The sequence below is a fragment of the Arachis stenosperma genome, chromosome 2, assembly GCF_014773155.1.
Source record: "Arachis stenosperma cultivar V10309 chromosome 2, arast.V10309.gnm1.PFL2, whole genome shotgun sequence".
In the NCBI taxonomy this organism is placed as follows: Eukaryota; Viridiplantae; Streptophyta; class Magnoliopsida; order Fabales; family Fabaceae; genus Arachis; species Arachis stenosperma.
In genome coordinates, this window is record NC_080378.1 from 121,553,289 (window position 1) to 121,572,896 (window position 19,608).

At 34.9% G+C, this 19,608-nt stretch overlaps 3 protein-coding genes across 3 annotated transcripts; all 3 read left to right on the forward strand.

Moving 5' to 3' along the window:
* Window positions 1–4,084: 4,084 nt before the first annotated feature.
* On the forward strand, window positions 4,085–9,234 carry LOC130961499 (protein SIEVE ELEMENT OCCLUSION B-like). The gene is made up of 8 exons (XM_057887430.1): window positions 4,085–4,256; window positions 4,670–4,896; window positions 6,135–6,215; window positions 6,560–6,993; window positions 7,098–7,192; window positions 7,332–7,459; window positions 7,622–8,107; window positions 8,374–9,234. Exons 1-8 carry the CDS (start codon window positions 4,223–4,225, stop codon window positions 9,013–9,015), a joined length of 2,127 nt encoding a protein of 708 aa, XP_057743413.1. The 5' UTR covers window positions 4,085–4,222; the 3' UTR covers window positions 9,016–9,234.
* Window positions 9,235–10,511: 1,277 nt separating this feature from the next.
* LOC130963659 (uncharacterized) lies at window positions 10,512–11,846 on the forward strand. Its single transcript, XM_057889761.1, has one exon. The coding sequence runs from the start codon at window positions 10,512–10,514 to the stop codon at window positions 11,844–11,846; it is 1,335 nt and encodes a 444-aa protein (XP_057745744.1).
* Window positions 11,847–11,858: 12 nt separating this feature from the next.
* Window positions 11,859–15,587, forward strand: LOC130963660 (uncharacterized). Its single transcript, XM_057889762.1, has 3 exons — window positions 11,859–12,218; window positions 12,324–12,849; window positions 12,940–15,587. The coding sequence occupies exons 1-3, from the start codon at window positions 11,859–11,861 to the stop codon at window positions 15,585–15,587; spliced, it is 3,534 nt and encodes a 1,177-aa protein (XP_057745745.1).
* Window positions 15,588–19,608: the final 4,021 nt, after the last annotated feature.

Sequence of the window (19,608 nt, forward strand, 5' to 3'; positions counted from 1 at the left end):
AGATATTATTGTTGCTGTTTAATTAATCTTTTTGTAGTATAATTCATCCGGTCTTTGTTTGAGCTTGATCTCTTTGGAATAGATGAGATATATTTTGCCTGAACACAGAATATAAGTACATGCAAAAGGTCAGGCATTTGACACTTAAATTAGTTTCTAATCTTTTTCAAATTAAATTTAAAAATGAGATTTCGGATATAATTCTTTCATAATCAATATATAACATTATAGCAGTTAAATGGTAATTAATTTACAACTGAATTATAAAGGCCAAAGTAGATATTTAAAAAAGTAAAACTAATTTTAATACTGAAATGGATTATGTTTATCTTAATTTTTATATTTTATATTTATAGTAATTCATATTTTTCATATATGAATTTTGACGATGTTTTGAAGGCTCAAGGATAAATCAATTTCAAGAGAAATTCGAATCGTGAGATGTTTTGACGGCCATGATTTCAGCATATATAACGGAGTTATACTACACATATAAGTTTTTTTAGTTTACAAGTCTTACAAGTTGGACAAAGTCTAACAAAAATTTCAGTAATAACACGTGTATTACTCAACCGTTTCTCATGCGCGCTTTCACTCGCCATTATAAAAGACACTTCTTCTTCTTCTTCACGTTCCTCCTTCTCCTCCTCCTCTTCCTTCTTATTCTCCTTCTCCTTCTTCTTTGTGTTTCTCCTCTTTTTTCTTCGCGTGTTTCATCTTCATCGTTATTTTTTTATTACTGTTGTTGTTGCTGCATTTTTTTCCTCCTTCTCTTTCTATTGATTTTGCAGCATTATGTATTTTTTCTTCTTTGTTTGATTTTTTCTCCCAAAAAGAATTATAAGAAAACAAAATAAAAAGATGAAGAAGAAGAAGTAGTAAAAGATGAAGAGGATGAAGAAAAAGAGTTTTGAATTATGCAGAATTTATCAGAATAAAAATACATCCAAAAATTCTTAAAATACACCTAAATATCTTCGTGTTACAACCAAATTTACTCCAAATATAGAAGAATATTTTTTTAATGCTGCATTTTTTTCTTCTTTTTTTTCCTTATTTCTTTCTTTCTTTTAGTTAAATGAATGTAAGTTCATTCTCTTCCAAGTAATTTTACAGCATTATATGTTTCTTCTTCTTCTTTGTTTGATCTTTTTGTTTTTATTCTTGTTAAGTAAGTAGAGTAAAAAAAAAAGAAAAGATGAATAAGAAAGAAGAAAAAGAAGATGGTGATGATGATAAAAAAAAAAAAAGGAAGAAACAGGAGAAGATCTGAAGATGAGAAGGAGGAAGAGAAAGAAGAGTTTCAAATTATGCAAAATTTATCAGAATAAAAATACATCCAAAAATTTTTAAAATACACCCAAATATCTTCGTGTTACACTCAAATATCTTCGTGTTACATCCAAATTTGCTGCAGAAAAATGTTTCTTCTAATGCTATATTTTTTCTTCTAAATATATTTTCAAAATAATAATCAATTTCGTTCTGGTTCAATTGACAATCTGAACCTGAATTATTTATTATCTTCAACAAGCAACGAGATAACTGATGATGAAGGAGAAAGAGAAAAAGAAAAGAGGAGAAGAAATTTTAATGAAAAAAGAAGGAGGAAGAGGTGGTGTTGATGACGACGATAACGAAAAAAAAAAAATTATGAAGAAGAGGCACGGAAGAAAAATATGAAAGTGCGTTAATATAAATGACTTGTATGACTTGTATGGAAAACGCTTGTATGTGAAGAATAATTCTAATTAGTGGCATTGAAAAGCAAAATAAAAAAAATATAAAAATGAATAATAGAGGGTCATAAAAAATTATTATTAGTTAATTATTAATGTTTAAAATTATAAAGTAAAATATGTTATTGGATTAATAAATAAAAAGAATTGAATTTATAACTAAAAATATTGATAAAAGATAATAAATTCTAATAATTTTTTAGTATTTTCGTATATAAAATTGATCAAATAAAATGAATTCATGAATTTCACATTAAAAAAAAAGGAAAAAAACTAACTTTTTCAGGTAATATTTATTTTTTTAAACTTTTTTTCTTTCTTCGCTTTATTTCATGTTGTACTGCTGATAATTGATTAAAAAAAATTAGCTACTTAACAAACGATAATAATAAAAGAACAATAACCCAAGATTATCTCATTTATCTTCACATCTAAAATTTGATATATATATATATATATATATATATATATAAAATAAAGCTCTACACTACATTTAAGCAAAATATTTAACTAAATTTAATCAAATTGTTATAACTGCTTTTTAAATTATGCGCCTTCTTTTTATTTTTTTTCTTTTTCTTTTTCATTCTCCTTCTCTGGTTCCTTCTTCTTACCCAATGTTACGTCTTCTTCTTCTTTTTCTCTTTTGTTGTCATCATCACTAATAACATGCATCAATATTTTACTAGTATTTTTATTGGTTTTGATTTTTCTGATGCCATCATTAAATAATTTCGGTTCATTTCTTAGTTTATTTGTGAGTTAATTGAGGTTCACTTGATGATGCTGATAAGTATTGACCAAAATTTTCATTCCTTAAGTAATTTCGATTTATTTCTTAGTTTAGTTGAGATTCATTTGGATTCAGAAATGAATTCGATGTGTTTTTGTTAATGATTGAGTCTTTTTTATTGTTTATTCAAATTTGAACTAATTTCGGTTCATTTGTGTGCTAATTGAGATTCACTTGATGTTGCTGATAAGTATTGACCAAATTTTTTAACAAAGAAGAATGAAATTATTTATTATCACTTTATTCTATTGCATTTAGATTCCATTTCATTTCATTCAATTAGTTCAGTTTTGAACAAATAGTCAAAAAGACTCAATCATCAATAAAAATACATCAAATTTATTTCTGAAAGAACCTTAAATAAATTAAGAAATGAACCGAAATTACTTAAGAAATAAAAACTTGGTCAATACTTAACAACAGTATCAAGTGAACCTCAATTAATTCACTAATAAACCGAATTTTAAACAAGCAGTCAAAAAGACTCAATCATCAACAAAAACACATCCAATTCATTTCTGGATCCAAATAAACCTCAATTAAACTAAGAAATGAGTCGAAATTACTTAAGAAATTAAAAATTTGGTCAATACTTATCAGCAGCATTAGGTAAATCTCAATTAACACACAAATAAATAGAAATTAGTTCAGTTTTGAACCAACAGTAAAAAAGACTCAATAATCAATAAAACACATACAATTTATTTATGGATCCAAATGAACCTCAATTAAACTAAGAAATGAACCGAAATTACTTAAGGAATAAAAAATTTGGTCAATACTTATCAGCAGTATAAAGTGAATCTCAATTAATTCACAAATGAATCGAAATTAGTTCAATTTTGAACAAGAAGTAAAAAAGACGCAATCATCAACAAAAACACATCGAATTCATTTTTGGATCCAAATGAATCTCAATTAAAAGGAGGAAAAGAAAAAACGCAGAGCGATAAAAAAATGACGATTGAGAGAAAACACGTGAAGAATAAGAAGGAACGCGAAGAAGAAGAAGGAAGAAGGTGAAAAAGAAGAAGGTAGAACGCAAAGAAAAAGAAAAAATGTGAAGACGAAGAAGAATGAAAAATGCAAAAAAGAAGGAATACAAAAACGAAAAATGATATATTTGCGTTATTCAACCGCATGTGTACGCTAGTATAATGAAAGTAATTTTTGTTGAGTTTAAACTAACTTAATTGGACTTGGTTGCTAAAAACACTTCGTTGGACTGATAAGCTAATCCCTTTGGCTGGCCCGGTTAAAAATCAGCTTTGCAATTAATGTGAGATTAATTAGTCAATCGTTTTTTTATTTACAGTAGTATTTAATACTCAAATAACATACAACTCTTTAATTACTCGGGAGAAAAAAAAAACTCAAATAACGTACTCCTCCGCTTCATCACAGTTGGGTAAGTTGTTACACAAGGAACGAAGGACGACGAGATTCGTGATGATATCCATTACTTGTTGCAATCTTATAAGTATTCTCCTTGTTCTAACCTTTTAGTATTGAATATTCCTTTCTTGAAGCCAGAAGGTCTAATTTTGATTTATCAAAAGCAAAAGCAAAAGGTGCAGGATACATATCTTGTAAAGAATTGTATTTAAAAATAAGTGCGAAAAAAGCTGCAGGAAGTCATCACAAAATGGCAATACTATCCCAGTATCCCCAGCTTATCTCACATGCATGAATGACGGGGGCAAAGAAGTCACGGCAAGATTTGGGTGAATATATGTTTGGCCAATTCTATGGTGTTTATAAATTTTTGCCTAAATTTTATTTAACTTACTTTTTGTAGTAAGTTTTAATTTTTTAAAAATTATTTATTCTTATATTTTTTAAATTAAATAATAACTTTTAACCTCTTTTAATAAATACACACCACCTTAATAAATACACACCACCTTTTAGGCACCATAGCATTCACCTGTATGTTTATTCTTTTTCACTTTAATCGTATGTCTATCACGTATGTACGTACTGTACGTTTATGATCAATCTAGATAGCTCAGTCCACTCCTCATAAATAGGCCAAACAACCACGGCAATTAAGAGCAAGGCAACAATTTCACTACTGAGATAGATATATACTTATCTAAATTTAATTTAAGAGAGTATCACATCTATATCTGATCAGATATGTCGATATCGTCGGTACCAGTTTCGAGTGCGCACCTGCAGCAAGCCAAGGCTTCGCTATCGCTGGTGAACCCATTGGCTTTGACCGATGATCAGATCCTCGAGAGAGTTTACATAACTCACGTCCACACCGCTCAAAGGTATGATGTGGATTCCATTTTCAACGTCACTTCAAGCATTATCAAGCGTTCCACGGTTGCCGCTGACACTGGTGTTGTTAATAAGGTACCTAAATGAAGAAGTTAAAAATATATTTTTTAATATATTTTATATAAAAATATAATTTATTTATTTAGTTATATATATTTTATATAAGAAAAAATTTTACTTTTTTTTTAAAAAAATATTAAAATAATATTTTTTATCTTTTTATTTGTAAAATATATATATATATATATATTTTATAATTTTTTTATGTTAACTAAAGTTAACTTTATTTTTTTAAAAAAAATTATATTTTATAAAAATATCTTTTAATTAAAATTTTATTTTTTTATTAAATTTTGTTTATTAAAATATTTTTTAATAAATTATTTTGTATTGATTAAATTGTATTTTTACCAAATTATTTTTTTTAAGATACTCTTCAATGTTTAATTATTAAATTGTGATTTTAATATATATTAATTGTTATACATATTAACCGTGATAAGATTTTTTTATTTAGTGTTAAATAATATATATTGATATCAGGAAATCAATAATAAAATATAAAAATAATTGTTAACAAAAATTTTGGTAAAATCACAATTTAAAAATAAAAAAATTATTGAAAGGTAGTTTGTTAAAAAAATAATTTAATTATTAATTTTTTTGAAATATTTTGGTAAAAATACAATTTAATCAATAAAAAAATTTATTAAAGGGTATTTAGATAAGTAAATTTTAATTAAAAAAAATAAAATTTTTGTTAAAGAAAATTCTTATAAAAAATAATTTTTAAAAAAAAAAAAATAAAATTAATATTAGTTAATATAAAAAAATTTAAAATGGATTAAAGAGGAAGTATTTTAAAAGTTATAAAAAAAGAGAATGTACATTTTATAAATAAAGGAGAGGGGAGTGCTATTTTAACACCTATTAAAAAAGAAAAATAATTTTTTTTTATATAAAAATAACACTTTTATAATATGTCAAAATCTAATTCTATAATTCATCATTCAAAAACTATAAAAAAAATTTACATAAAAATAATTATAAAATTTTTATTAGAGTCGAATTCATGTTCTCTCCCCCTTCCTTTTCGCGAATTGTAATATACATGAGATTATTATGCACACAAAAATGATATTAGGGTTTCTTCACATTTTTTTATGTCATTTTTTTTATAATATTACAAAATTATTTTATTTTTTATTAATCACTTTAACATAAAAAAATAATACATAAAGCATTAATATATTATATATTATTAAGAAAAGCAGAGCAATTTTTTAATTATTTTATTATTTGTTTTATTGCAGGCTGGTAATCTGATAGAGGACAATATTACCGTGTCAACTTTCAATCCACCGTTCCAAAAGCTGAAGCGTATTGTTTCTAAGGTTACTCTCTGCAGCATATTGATGATATTACATTTGCCACTCCCACTATGGCACTATATGCACGGAAATAATCCATATACATATATAATTTGACCCGATTTTATGCGTTATAATGATTTTGGCCACTCTAAATTAAACCAGTCATTAAAGAAGTGTTAGAACTTAGTATGTCCAGTAGTTTGAGAAAAATAAAAAATAACAAACCGAGTAATTGAATCGCGAAATTAATTAAGGAAATAGGAAACTCACCTTAAATTGAAGAAATAAATAATTAAATCGATCCTACACAAGATTTCTTTTATGCCAAATACAATAATAATAACTTACGGGCGGCTACGTTATAGATGATGAACACACCTCATGGAGAGCATTACGCACACGAAACAACGATGTGGATACTTGAAGAGCTGAAATCCTACAGCTGGGATGGAAAAGCGGTGTTAACACTAGCCGCATTTTCGATGGAATATGGGAACTTTTGGCACCTTGCGCAGGTTCCAACCGGGGACCAGCTCGGAAGGTCATTGGCTCAGATGAACAAAGTTCATAGCATCGAGAGGAACAGACAAGCCCGAGCCGACTATAACATTTTGGTCAAGAGCGTATTGTTAGCCGTTGAGTGTATCACTGAGTTGGAGAGGCTCTCTACCAAAGGTTATGACTCAAAGGATGTGCCCGCCTTGTCCGATGCCTTGCAAGAAATCCCTGTGGTTGTCTACTGGACAATCATCACCATTGTATCTTGTACTAATCATATTGATTTTCTCATGGGTGATTCGTAAGTTCTCTCATATCAGTACAATTTATATCAGGGGCGTTTACTTGATCACACTTCAATTTATATAAATTATATTACTTCAATTGCTTAATTGTTTTCTACAGGGAAGATGGAATTGAAATATCGAATTTCGGTAACAAGCTTTCCTCCATTCTCAGCAAATTAAAGGCGCATCTGACAAGAAGCAGAAAAGAAATAGGTTACGTCGTGCTTAGTGAATAGTTTATTTATTTTATAAACAATAATAAAACGGTGCATATGCATTCATTGTTATCACTATTGGCGTCGACGGATAGATCAATAAGTGATTAACTCTATGCTCTGTTTATTGCAAACAGGTGAACTAGAAGATTACTGGAGGCGTAAGAGGGTCCTTCAAACACCAACAGAAATTGTAGAGGTTTTGAAGGTTCTGATCTTCCACAATGAAATTCAGGACCCCCAAGTGTACGAGGGCTTGAAAAGGGTGAGTATTTAAGTATATATGGTTTCCATGACAAAATATATCGCCTAGCTTGTACCGGAAATTTTTTTTATACAATAATTAGAGGCAGAGCTATTTACTCAATTTAATTTGAATTAGGTTCTTATTTCCTTTTAATTTATTGTTGTGGGGCAAATTAAACAGGTTAGCATCGAAGTGTTTAGGCAGAAGCATGTGTTATTGTTCATTTCAGGCCTAGACAGCATCAGAGATGAGATTCGGCTTCTACAATCTATATATGTTGGATTGCAAGAAGATCCTAAAGATGTCAAGGGATACAGGAAAGAGGATTTTAAGATATTGTGGGTTCCCGTGGTGGATGATTGGAACCGTCTTCGCCAGGCAGAGTTTGAGAACTTGAAACTTGACATGCAATGGTACGTGGTTGAGTACTTCCTGCCCTTGGCGGGAATCAAACTGATAAGAGAGGACTTGAACTACAAGAATAAGCCTATCATCCCTGTGTTGAACCCTCAAGGCAGGGTTGTCAACTACAATGCAATGCACATGATCTTTGTGTGGGGCATCGATGCCTTCCCTTTCAGGCCCTCCGATGATGAGCTACTTACACAGAAATGGAACTGGTTCTGGGCCGAGATGAAGAAAGTGCATCCAAGATTACAAGACCTTGTAAGTTCTACACTACCTGTGCCTGCATGTTGCACATATCACTTCATACGTATACAAGTTACAGAGATGTTTGCATGATCTATTTTCTGTGTACTCAATTAGCTACATAGTCATTACCTGGTTATTATTACCTGTGATGTGACGAATCTTAACTAATTAAGTGCAGAAAATGAGTTAATTTCCTTCTATCAAAACTTTACAAGTTAAATCATTAATATTCTATGTGTCCGCGTGTTGCTGTGTGAATTGAATACTATCGACATCAGATTAAAGGGGACAGTTTCATCTTCATCTACGGAGGTGCCGACGGTAACAGCAAGTGGATGCAAGACTTAACAGTGGCAGTAGAGAAAATGAAAATGCATGAGGTTATCAAGAAGGCAGATGCCATAATAGAGTATTATCCATTTGGAAAAGAAGATCCTCGGATTGTTCCCCGCTTCTGGATTGGGATTGAGAACCTGTTCGCGAGCAAGATTCTGAAGAAGCGCAGAGATCCCACCGCTGAGGAGATAAAGAGCTTGCTCTGCCTTAAACAGGACCAGCTGGGATGGGTTCTACTAAGCAAAGGCTCAAATGTGAAGTTGCTAGGTCCCGGGGAACCCATGCTTGCCACTGCCGCCGAGTTTGAGATATGGAAAGACAAAGTGCTGCAGAAAGCAGGGTTTGACGTGGCTTTCAGAGAATACTACGAGAACAAGCTTCGGGATTCACCTGCCCAATGCGCTCACATGCAATTGGCTAATTATCCTGCCGATATTCTTGATCCCATAAACTGTCCAGACCCTATGTGTGGACGAACCATGGAGATAGAATCTGTTCGGTACAAGTGCTGCCATGGTCATTCTCATAAAGCCGAACCTACAGAGAGTGGTGATGTGATGATTGAGAAGAAGTACACTTCCTGATTAATTCCACTACTAAATTACTGGTTTGTGGAGGAATTCTATAGTTAATTTGGTATTTGTTTGTCCAATATATTCTCCCCTAATTTACTTGTTTTTCTTTTTATGCCTTTTTCTTTTTATTTTCGTGTGTTTGCTCTGCAGTTGTGCTCTAGGTGCCCATCAATAATGTGTTTCGAATATGTTTTCCTTGTAGATTGACTTAAAATATGTTTGTTACTTCAGTGATATGTTATAACTAAATAAATAATATAATTATTATTAGTGCAAATTTCAAATTTTAAACTCTCAATATTAAAAATACTCTAATATAGGTGGTGCAAATAGTATATTATGACGCAAGCAAAGACATTATAAGAGTAATGATGCAAGAGTATGGATGAAAATTGTTCATCATATCCAACTTATATAAATAGACATTTATATGTAAAAAATCATTAGATTAAAGAGAATAGAAGACAGAGACTACTCAGAATTCAAAAGTTTAGAAAGAAAACATAAAGAAAATAATTCATGCGATTCTATAGTTTGATGTAAGAATTCTTCTCAATGAAAAATAATATAGAGATCTATCTCTCCTCTAGAGAAAAAAAAAAATTGAAAACTTTGTAACATAAACTATCACATAAAACAAAAGTTCCGTTACACATTTAAATATTTTTGTTAATTAAGTCTAATCAAGTTGGTATAAGTCTAACAAATATAATAATAAATCTAAAAAATTTAATAATAGAACAAAAATATGTTAAAATAAATTTTGTTCAACAGCAATATATTTATAATTTAAAATTATAATGATGTATCATTATAATTCTTTTTACATATATTTAAAATAATTATGTATAAGAGTTAAAATAAAAAAACTACACTACTAACAGATAAATCAAATTTAACTACATATATAACCGAAAACAGCACCAGCTATAAACATATTAAACTCAATTGCATTTGCATCTCAGGCACTTCTTTCGCAATTAAATGAAAGACTCTATTCTCATCATTTACTTTTAGTTAGGAACTTAGAATTTGATATGACCGTTATGAGTTATAGCTCGGCAAAATCTATTCGTAACCGACGTATTAACGTCACCGATTTTATGGCATTAAACGACTTTGGTCGGTTACGGCAAAATAATCAATTTATGAGAAAACGGTCGGTTATCGTTTCCGAATTATAAAAGGGAACAGTCCGAGTTGAAAAGGTAGATCATTGTTCCAAGTTAAAAAACTCTTTTCGATAATTCTCATTCACTGATTTGAGCGTCGGAGTGCTTTTTGCAGGTGCTCCCCCTCTCGTTTCATTTGGCGAACAAGGTGCATTGTGATTCACTCACTATGTCAGATAGCTCCTTCCTCGGAACGAAGTATAGCTCGGTCGACCCACCCTTTAAGACGAAGAATAGTTCGGTCACGACCAGGCAGGAACATTTGGCGCCCACCGTGGGGCCCGAGCTTACAACACTTTCTTTAACAAGACCCAAATACCCTATCGTCTGTGAATGGCTGATGCACCTCCCCCTACTCCATCCGAACTACTTCGGATGGTAACCGAGCTTCAGCAGGCGAATCAGCGCATGGCAGAGGCAAATCAACGTATGGCCGAAGAAAATCAAAGAATGCAGCAGCAAATTCAGCAAATAGCTAACGCCCGACTCGAGCATAACGACAACCGTCACGGAGGAAACGCCAATGACGAGAATCAATCTCAGCCGACACATGTTTCGGAGACTCCCCAGGATGATGACGGAAGGGATCCTCACAACAATGAAGCCTCACTGAAAGACGAGGAAGAGGAGCCCGACAACTCGGCAGGACCTTTCACAGCTGATATCATGAATTTTCAATTACCTCGGCAATTTACATTGCCAACGACTTTAAATCCGTATGATGGTTTAGGCGACCCAAAACAGCACATCAAAAAGTTCCGATCTATCATGATTGTTAATGGTGCATCCGATCCCATTCTATGTCGTTGTTTTCCCTCCTTTTTGGATGGTCCTGCACTTGACTGGTTTTGCTCTTTGCCTGCAGATTCAATTTCACGTTTCCAGGAGTTAGCAAAGCAGTTTGAAGATCACTTCGCAGCATCAGCAATATATCTGCATGATTCCGACTACCTGACGACTGTGAAGCAAGGTCCTCAGGAAAGTCTGAAGGACTACATCACCCGTTTTACGAAAATAGCAATGCGCATACCCGACCTTCATCCAGAAGTTCATCTTCACGCTATCAAAAGCGGCCTTCGACCAGGAAAGTTCCAAGAAGCCATCGCAGTGGCCAAACCGAAGACTTTAGCCGAGTTTCGCGAAAAAGCAAAAGGGCAAATAGACATCGAAGAGCTTCGTCAAGCTCGCAAAGCGGAAAAGTCGGCAGCTATTAAAGAAGATGATAAGCCTCGGGACAATAAGAAGACTTTCAGACCAACCCCTCGCTATGAAACCTACACTCAGTTTAACACGAAAAGAGATGATATTATTAAGGAAATCCTGAATTCCAAGCTGATTAAACCTCCTCGCAAAGCTGGCAGTTATCCCGAGCCGAAGAATATAGACAAATCCAAATACTGCACATTCCATCAGAAGTATGGTCACACAACCGATGAGTGTGTGATCGCCAAAGACCTTTTAGAACGTTTAGCAAGACAAGGACATCTTGATAAATATATCTCAGGCCACATGCAGAAAAGATCCGTTTCCATTTCAGATCCACCCCCTGTAGGACCAGCATCATCGTCAAAAGATAAGGAAAAGGCGCCGGCTCAGCCTAGGGGCATAATTAATTGCATCTCGGGCGGCTATGCCGGAGGTGGACAAACAAGTTCGGCAAGAAAATGAACATACAGGGCCATGCTAGCACTGGCAGATACCACCAACAATCCCCAGCCAATGTTGGAGATTCCAGAGATGACATTTTGCCCAACCGACTTTAATTGCAAAGATACCAACCTTGATGACCCTGTCGTCATCTCCCTGCAGTTGGGCGACTTAATAGTTCGGAAAGTGCTGCTAGACCCAGGCAGCAGCGCTGATGTGCTATTCTTTACAACATTTGAAAAAATGAAATTAAGTACTAATATTTTGCAGCCATCTGCAGGTGATTTGGTCGGATTTTCCGGGGAACGCGTTCCAGTGATGGGTTCAGTGTGGTTACAAACCACACTCGGTGAGCAGCCTTTATCTAAAACACATGACATCCAGTATCTTGTTGTAGACTGTTTCAGTCCCTATAACCTTATCTAGGGAAGACCTTTTTTAAATAGATTTACTGCAATTGTATCTACTGTTCATCTCTGTGTCAAGTTTCCTGTGCAGGACAATCTTATAGCCACAATCCATGGTGATTTGCAAGAAGCTCGGCATTGCTATAATACAAGTCTAAAGCCCATCAAAAGGGGTTGCGAACGACGTATAAACTCCATCACTTCCGAACAACCAACATTGGCCGAGCTTGACCCTAGAGCCGACTTTCAAGATCGTCCTTTACCAAATGAAGAGCTCACAAAAATTATGCTAACTGATGACCCAACGAAATACACTTTCATAGGAACCTCGGTAAAAGACAAGGAGCGGGAGAAGCTCATCCATTTTTTACAAAAGAACGCCGATCTTTTTGCTTGGACATCTGGAGACATGCCAGGCATTGATCCATCCGTTATTACTCACAAATTGGCAATAAACCCAGCAGCTCGGCCAGTCTCTCAGAAAAAAAGAAATCTCGGAGCCGAGAAAAGAATGGCATCCATGGCTGAAGCCAAGAAGCTCATTGATGCAAATTTCATCCGGGAAATCAGGTTTACAACTTGGCTGGCCAACGTCGTCATGGTAAAGAAAAATAACGGTAAATGGCGCATGTGCGTCGATTTTACTAATTTAAATAAAGCATGTCCTAAAGATGCTTATCCTCTGCCTTCTATCGATACTTTAGTAGACAACTCTTGTGGTTACGGCACCTTGAGTTTCATGGATGCATACTCTGGTTACAACCAGATCCTTATGCACCCATCAGACCAAGAAAAAATGGCCTTTATTACTGAATATGGTAACTATTGTTACAATGTCATGCCTTTTGGTTTAAAGAATGCAGGTGCAACATACCAAAGACTGATGAACAGGGTCTTCGAGCAACAGATAGGTCGAAATATTGAGGTGTATGTCGATGACATGGTCGCCAAAACAAAGGTCGGCCATTCCCATATTGATGACCTTGGGGAAATATTCGGCCAAATCCGAGCTTATAATATGAGGCTCAACCCGGAAAAATGTGCTTTTGGTGTTAGCGGAGGGAAATTCCTCGGCTTCATGCTTACTAGCCGAAGAATTGAAGCCAATCCTGAAAAATGTCAGGCATCCAAGTCTTTTAACTTTTTTCGGTGTTTACGAAAAAACACAAAATTCCAATGGGATGAAAACTGTGAAATGGCATTTCAAAATTTAAAACAATTTCTTTCTAAACCACCTGTTTTGCAAAAACCTGACATTGGTGAACCATTGTATTTATATTTGTCGGTTACTGATATAGCAGTTAGCTCTGTTCTTGTTGCAGAAAAAGAGAAAACACAGCAACCAGTTTATTTTGTAAGCAAATCATTGCAGAACGCCGAGCTTCGCTATCCGAGGTTAGAAAAGCTCGCCTATGCACTTGTTTTTTCTGCAAGACGACTCCGCCCCTACTTTCAGAGTCATACAATTTACGTCAGAACTTCTCAACCCTTGCGCCAAATACTCGCCAAACCCGAGCTTGCCGGGAGATTGATAAGATGGTCTATCGAACTGTCCGAATTTGATATTCAATATCAACCTAGAGGATCTGTCAAATCACAATACCTGGCCGACTTTGTTGTCGAGCTCACGGGAACAAGCACAGACATAGAGGATGCAGGTTGGATGTTATTTGTTGATGGGGCCTCTAACCCTCATGGATCTGGAGCAGGAATACTTTTGGAAAATGCCGAGGGGGTCGTTATTGAACACTCTCTGCGATTTTCATTCAAGGCCAGCAACAATCAAGCCGAGTATGAAGCCCTACTCGCGGGGCTCAGGTTAGCAATAGAACTACATGTTGTTAACTTAAAAGTTTATTGTGATTCTCTATTAGTTGTTCAACAAGTAAATCAGAGTTTCCAGACAAAAGATCCAGTTTTGTCAAAATACCTAATTCTTGTCAAAAATCTCATGGATCGTTTCTCAAAAATTGAAATTTGTCATATAGCACGAGATCAAAATCATAGGGCAGATATATTATCAAAGCTTGCTTCCACTCAATCACACACTGCCTCATTATTACAATCCACTCTCCACGAGCCGAGCATAAACATCCATAGCATTTCTCATATAGAACAGGAAGTCGGTTGGCAAAAGCCATACATCCAATACCTTAAAAGTGGAGAACTCCCACAAGAGATACAAGATGTAAAAAAGTTCAAACGACAGGCATCATTCTTTACATTATTAAATAACCTGTTGTATAGGCGGGGCTACTCCCGACCATTATTGAAATGCTTAGACAGGACAGAGGCCGACCTAGCCCTAGCCGAGGTCCATGAAGGCATTTGTGGAATACACTCAGGAGCCAGGAGTCTAGCACAAAAGATTCTTCGTGCTGGTTTTTATTGGCCGACCATATGGGAGGACAGTCGGAAAAAGGTCCGAACTTGCGACCGCTGCCAAAAACATGCCCCTAGCATAAACATCCCCGCCGAAGATTTACATCAATCAACGGTAAGCTGGCCCTTTAATCATTGGGGAATAGATATCCTGGGACCTTTTCCCACAGCTCCGAGACAGGTAAAATATTTGGTTGTGGCAATTGATTACTTTTCTAAATGGATTGAGGCTCAACCTCTAGCTAAAATTACATCAGTTCAAATGATTTCTTTTGTCTGGCAAAAGATAATTTGCAGATTTGGTATACCTCGTCACATTGTAACCGATAATGGTCGGCAGTTTACCGACCATAATTTTAAGAACTTTTTACAGAACTTAAAGATTAAGCAGCATTTTTCCTCGGTGGAGCATCCTCAATCTAACGGCTTAGCTGAAGCTGCAAACAAGGTCGTCCTCCAGGCTTTAAGGAAGAAACTCGATGACGCCAAAGGATTATGGGCTGAACTTGTTCCAGAGATTTTATGGGGTTATAATACCTCACCACACTCGACGACTAAAGAAACACCATTTCGTCTGGTTTACGGATCAGAAGCAATGATACCAGTTGAAGTATCACAAAGCTCCTTCAGAACACAGGCAGAAGATCATGAGTATGCTCGGCGAGCCGAGCTTGACTTGGTGGAGGAGGTGCGGACCATAGCGGCCGTTCGTCACAAAGCCTTACAGCAAAGATTAGGCAAATGCCATAATAAAAGGGTGAAACCAAGATCCTTTAACTTCGGAGACCTGGTATTAAGAAAAACTGAAGAAGCGCGGAAACCACCCACTCATGGCAAACTTGCAGCCACATGGGAAGGCCCATACCGAATTCATCAGGTACTCGGCAAAGGAGCATACCGGTTGGAGCAATTAGATGGTACAGTATTGCCTAGCACTTGGAATATTAATTCCTTGAAACAATATTATAGTTAACACTTCAAAATGCTGGCACTCTTTTTCCTACCTTGAGATTTTTCCTAAAGTTAGGTTTTGCTCAAGGAGGTTTTAACGAGGCCAGCGACCTTAGTTCAATTTGTAAAGGTCATGCATACAAATGAAAGTTATTTTTTGCCAATATATTCTATATTAACATAAACTTCTTAAAGCTTACTGCTTACTACAATAAACAACTCCTGTTCAAACTCAAAACCACACCAATAATAGGTGTGCAAACCGAACTGATGATTCTTTATCAGTAATCAGACCCTAAGCACAGGGATATGCAAAAGATAAGACAAATATATCACAAACTTATCAGAAATGCATCAGTTACCAAACAAATTTTAACAGATCTCAAAAGGGGACTCATACTGCCCCACTCAAAATAAAAAGGGAAGTTGTTCATACAGCCAAGTCATTACACAAAAAAAAAAAAAGAAGAAAGGTAAAAGCATCAAATGCGCAGTCACACATCATCAATCCGCCAAGTTATCACCCTTTTCTTCTGGAACCTCTTCATCATCGACCAAGTTCCCATCCCGAACTATTTTGCTCGGGTCCATAGCCGCAAAATCTCCATCAGGGCAAAGAAACTTTGCTTGGATAACGGCACGTTCGAAACCTTCGGCAAAAGCATCAAGAATCTCAGCTTCACGGTTAGTTTTCATCTGTGACAACTTTAACTCCATTTCAACAAACTGCTTGCCCAAATTGGCAATTTCGTCTTCCTTCTTTTTCAATAACTCTCCAGTTTTCTCACACTTTTCCTTTTCAAGCTTTAATTTTTCTCTGGCATCAGCAGCTTCTTTTTCCAATTTTGTCAAAGCAGCCTTTTTGGACTCTAACTGCTCTTTCAATTCGGCACTTACCACAGAACTCTGCAACATTTTTCTATGTCTTTTTTCCTGACTTCGACCTATGCTGGCCAAACGAAAGCCCATAACCTGCATGTTTCAAACATAATATTAGCCTTGCTAGTAATTATGACAACAGCAGTAAAAAAAAATAAAAAAAATAAAAAAAAACCACGACTAACCTGCATGAATTGATCTACACCCACATCCCCAACCTCCTCAATACGAGAAATGTCCGAGGCAGATTGAACAACCTCATCAGCAACTACATTGAAGGGATACTTTTTGTCCCAAACTGACGAACCATCACCCTCCTCTCCAAAAAAATGCAATTTCTCTTGCTTGACCATAAAATTCGCCAACTCACTAAGCTGAATCATGTTGTCCCCTTCATCTACCTTCCTCTTCTTGAAAACAATGCCCTTTTTCTTTGGCATGGGCTGATTCACTTCGGCCTCGCCATCCGCTTTGTCTAGGTTCGATGAGGACCCTTCAAAATTCTTCATCTTAAACCGCGCCCTTAGGGTTGAAGCCGAAACTCCAGGAAACTTACCAGCTGAAAGATTATAGGATAAAAAGTTAGATAGGTATAACTTTAGAACACCAAACAACATACAATAGTTCTATCTCACCAAAATAGTTTAAAACAGACGTCCTATCTTCCTCCCATGGAAGCAAGTCTGATACAGATAGTAGGCCACCCTGATTAACCATTTCCATCAGAAAACTTAGTATACACTCATTCCGAGGAGTTATAAACTCAGGACCCAGTATATGATTGGGTTGACAGCACCAGTAAAGGGGAAATTTTTCCCCAAGATTTTCATCCAAATAAAACGGAAATTCCTCTTCTGCAGATTTTACCTTAACAAACATCTCCTTAAAGTCTTTAAAAGAGGATTTGTAAAGTTTAAAAACAGAAAATCCCGGGGTACTGTTCAAGTTAACCCAAAGGCCTTTCCAAACACCTTTAGCTTGAAAAAGTGAGAAAAACAATTCCAATTCCGGAACAATCCCCAGAAATTCCATCAGAATTTGAAAACATTTCAAAAACGCCCACCCATTAGGGTGAACTTGGGACGGTGCACAGTTCATTTGCTTTAAAACGGCACATTCGAACTGAGTAAACGGCAACTTAACAGATAATTCTTCAAGAACGCAGCTATACATAAAAAAATCTTCAAAATCCTTTTTCCTATGGAATACACGATCCATGCGACTGCATGGCATTAGTTTGATATGAAAACCAGGCCTCACTATCCTTGACAGATTAACACCCTCCACACTTTCCTTGTCAACAAAAAGGGAAGCTCTAATCTTCACATCGGCATCAACCCAACCATACGACCCATCATCCTCAACCTTAGATAAAGCTTTCGCCTTTTTCTCACCCATTTTTCTTTCTCTCACAAATCAGAAAATGGAAAGCAAAAGAGAGAAAAGGATAGTGTAACTAACCTCTTGCGCTCATCCTAAAAGACTTTTCGAACGGCAACAGTTAAAACACCAAGCCTTTGTTTCGCAAAGCAGTAGATTGAATAAATGTTTGATTAATAAAAACCTTTCAAGTCCCAGATTAAAGTCACAGCCATCCGTTTAGAAGCCCACTTCGAACGGTTCAAAGTCTGCTTAGGAACTCGAACCCACTTTGGGAAACGGTACCATCATTAATATCTGTCATCAAACTTTTCCCTTTCATTTTACTCTAATTAAAACTTACACTTCCCGTAAAAAAAAAAAAAAAAAAACAAACAAACAACAAAAACAAAACCAAGCAGAGTATTATTTGTAATGAGTCAAGTTGACCTGGGGGCCCCTCATACCGAACTATAACTCGGTCTAAATGAAAGCTCAACCTACCTCATTCAAAGCTCAGGTTAAGCTTGGGGGCTGTGATATGACCGTTATGAGTTATAGCTCGGCAAAATCTATTCGTAACCGACGTATTAACGTCACCGATTTTATGGCATTAAACGACTTTGGTCGGTTACGGCAAAATAATCAATTTATGAGAAAACGGTCGGTTATCGTTTCCGAGTTATAAAAGGGAACAGTCCGAGTTGAAAAGGTAGATCATTGTTCCAAGCTAAAAAACTCTTTTCGATAATTCTCATTCACTGACTTGAGCGTCGGAGTGCTTTTTGCAGGTGCTCCCCCTCTCGTTTCATTTGGCGAACAAGGTGCATTGTGATTCACTCACTAGGTCAGATAGCTCCTTCCTCGGAACGAAGTATAGCTCGGTCGACCCACCCTTCAAGACGAAGAATAGTTCGGTCACGACCAAGCAGGAACAGAATTGCTTTAAGTTCTTAGTGTTGACGTCTCTAAGTGGAACTAGACTTAATAGACAAAAGATAAAGAATTTTCTTAGGTGTATCAAAGTATTCTTATTTATAACAATTTATCAAGTATCACCATCAAAATTTGGTGTATAGTGAAACATTTTTGATACTTTATTGGGGATGACTAGTCGTAGATAAAAATATTATACTTAATCAAAATAAAATTTAAATTTGCAATCTCTTTTTTTATTATCTTTATATTTTATTGTTATTTATATTTTAAATAAATGATGTGAAAATTTTAATTCCTTGCAAAATTATAAGAAAAAGTATTGTTTTTTGAAGATATATTTTTTTTTTCAGTTCTTGTCGTTTCTGAAATTCTTCTAACAGGTAAACACACAAAGTTTCACAGTATCTAATTCTAAAGCCTAAAACCTAAAAACCCTAAAATTCTAAATCTAAACCCTAAAAATCATAAAATCCCTAAAAAAATTCTAAAATTCTAAACCCCTAAACCATAAGCCCTAACCCTAAATCATAAACCATAAACCTTAAAAACCCTAAAGTCCTAAATCCATAAACCTTAAACCCTAAATTTTAAACCCTAAACACTAAAAAATCCTAAAAATCCTAAAACCTTACGAACTCTAAAAATCCTAAAAAACCATCAAACCATAAACCCCTAAACCCTAAATCCCTAACTAATAAACCGTAAACCCTAAACCTAACTCATAACCCTAAAAATTCTAAAACCCTAAACCATAAACACTAAACACTAACCATAACCCTAGTCCTAAACCTTAAACCCTAAAATCCTGAAAAATCCTAAACCCTAAAACCATAAACCCTAAATTTAATCCCAATCCTAAAAATTCT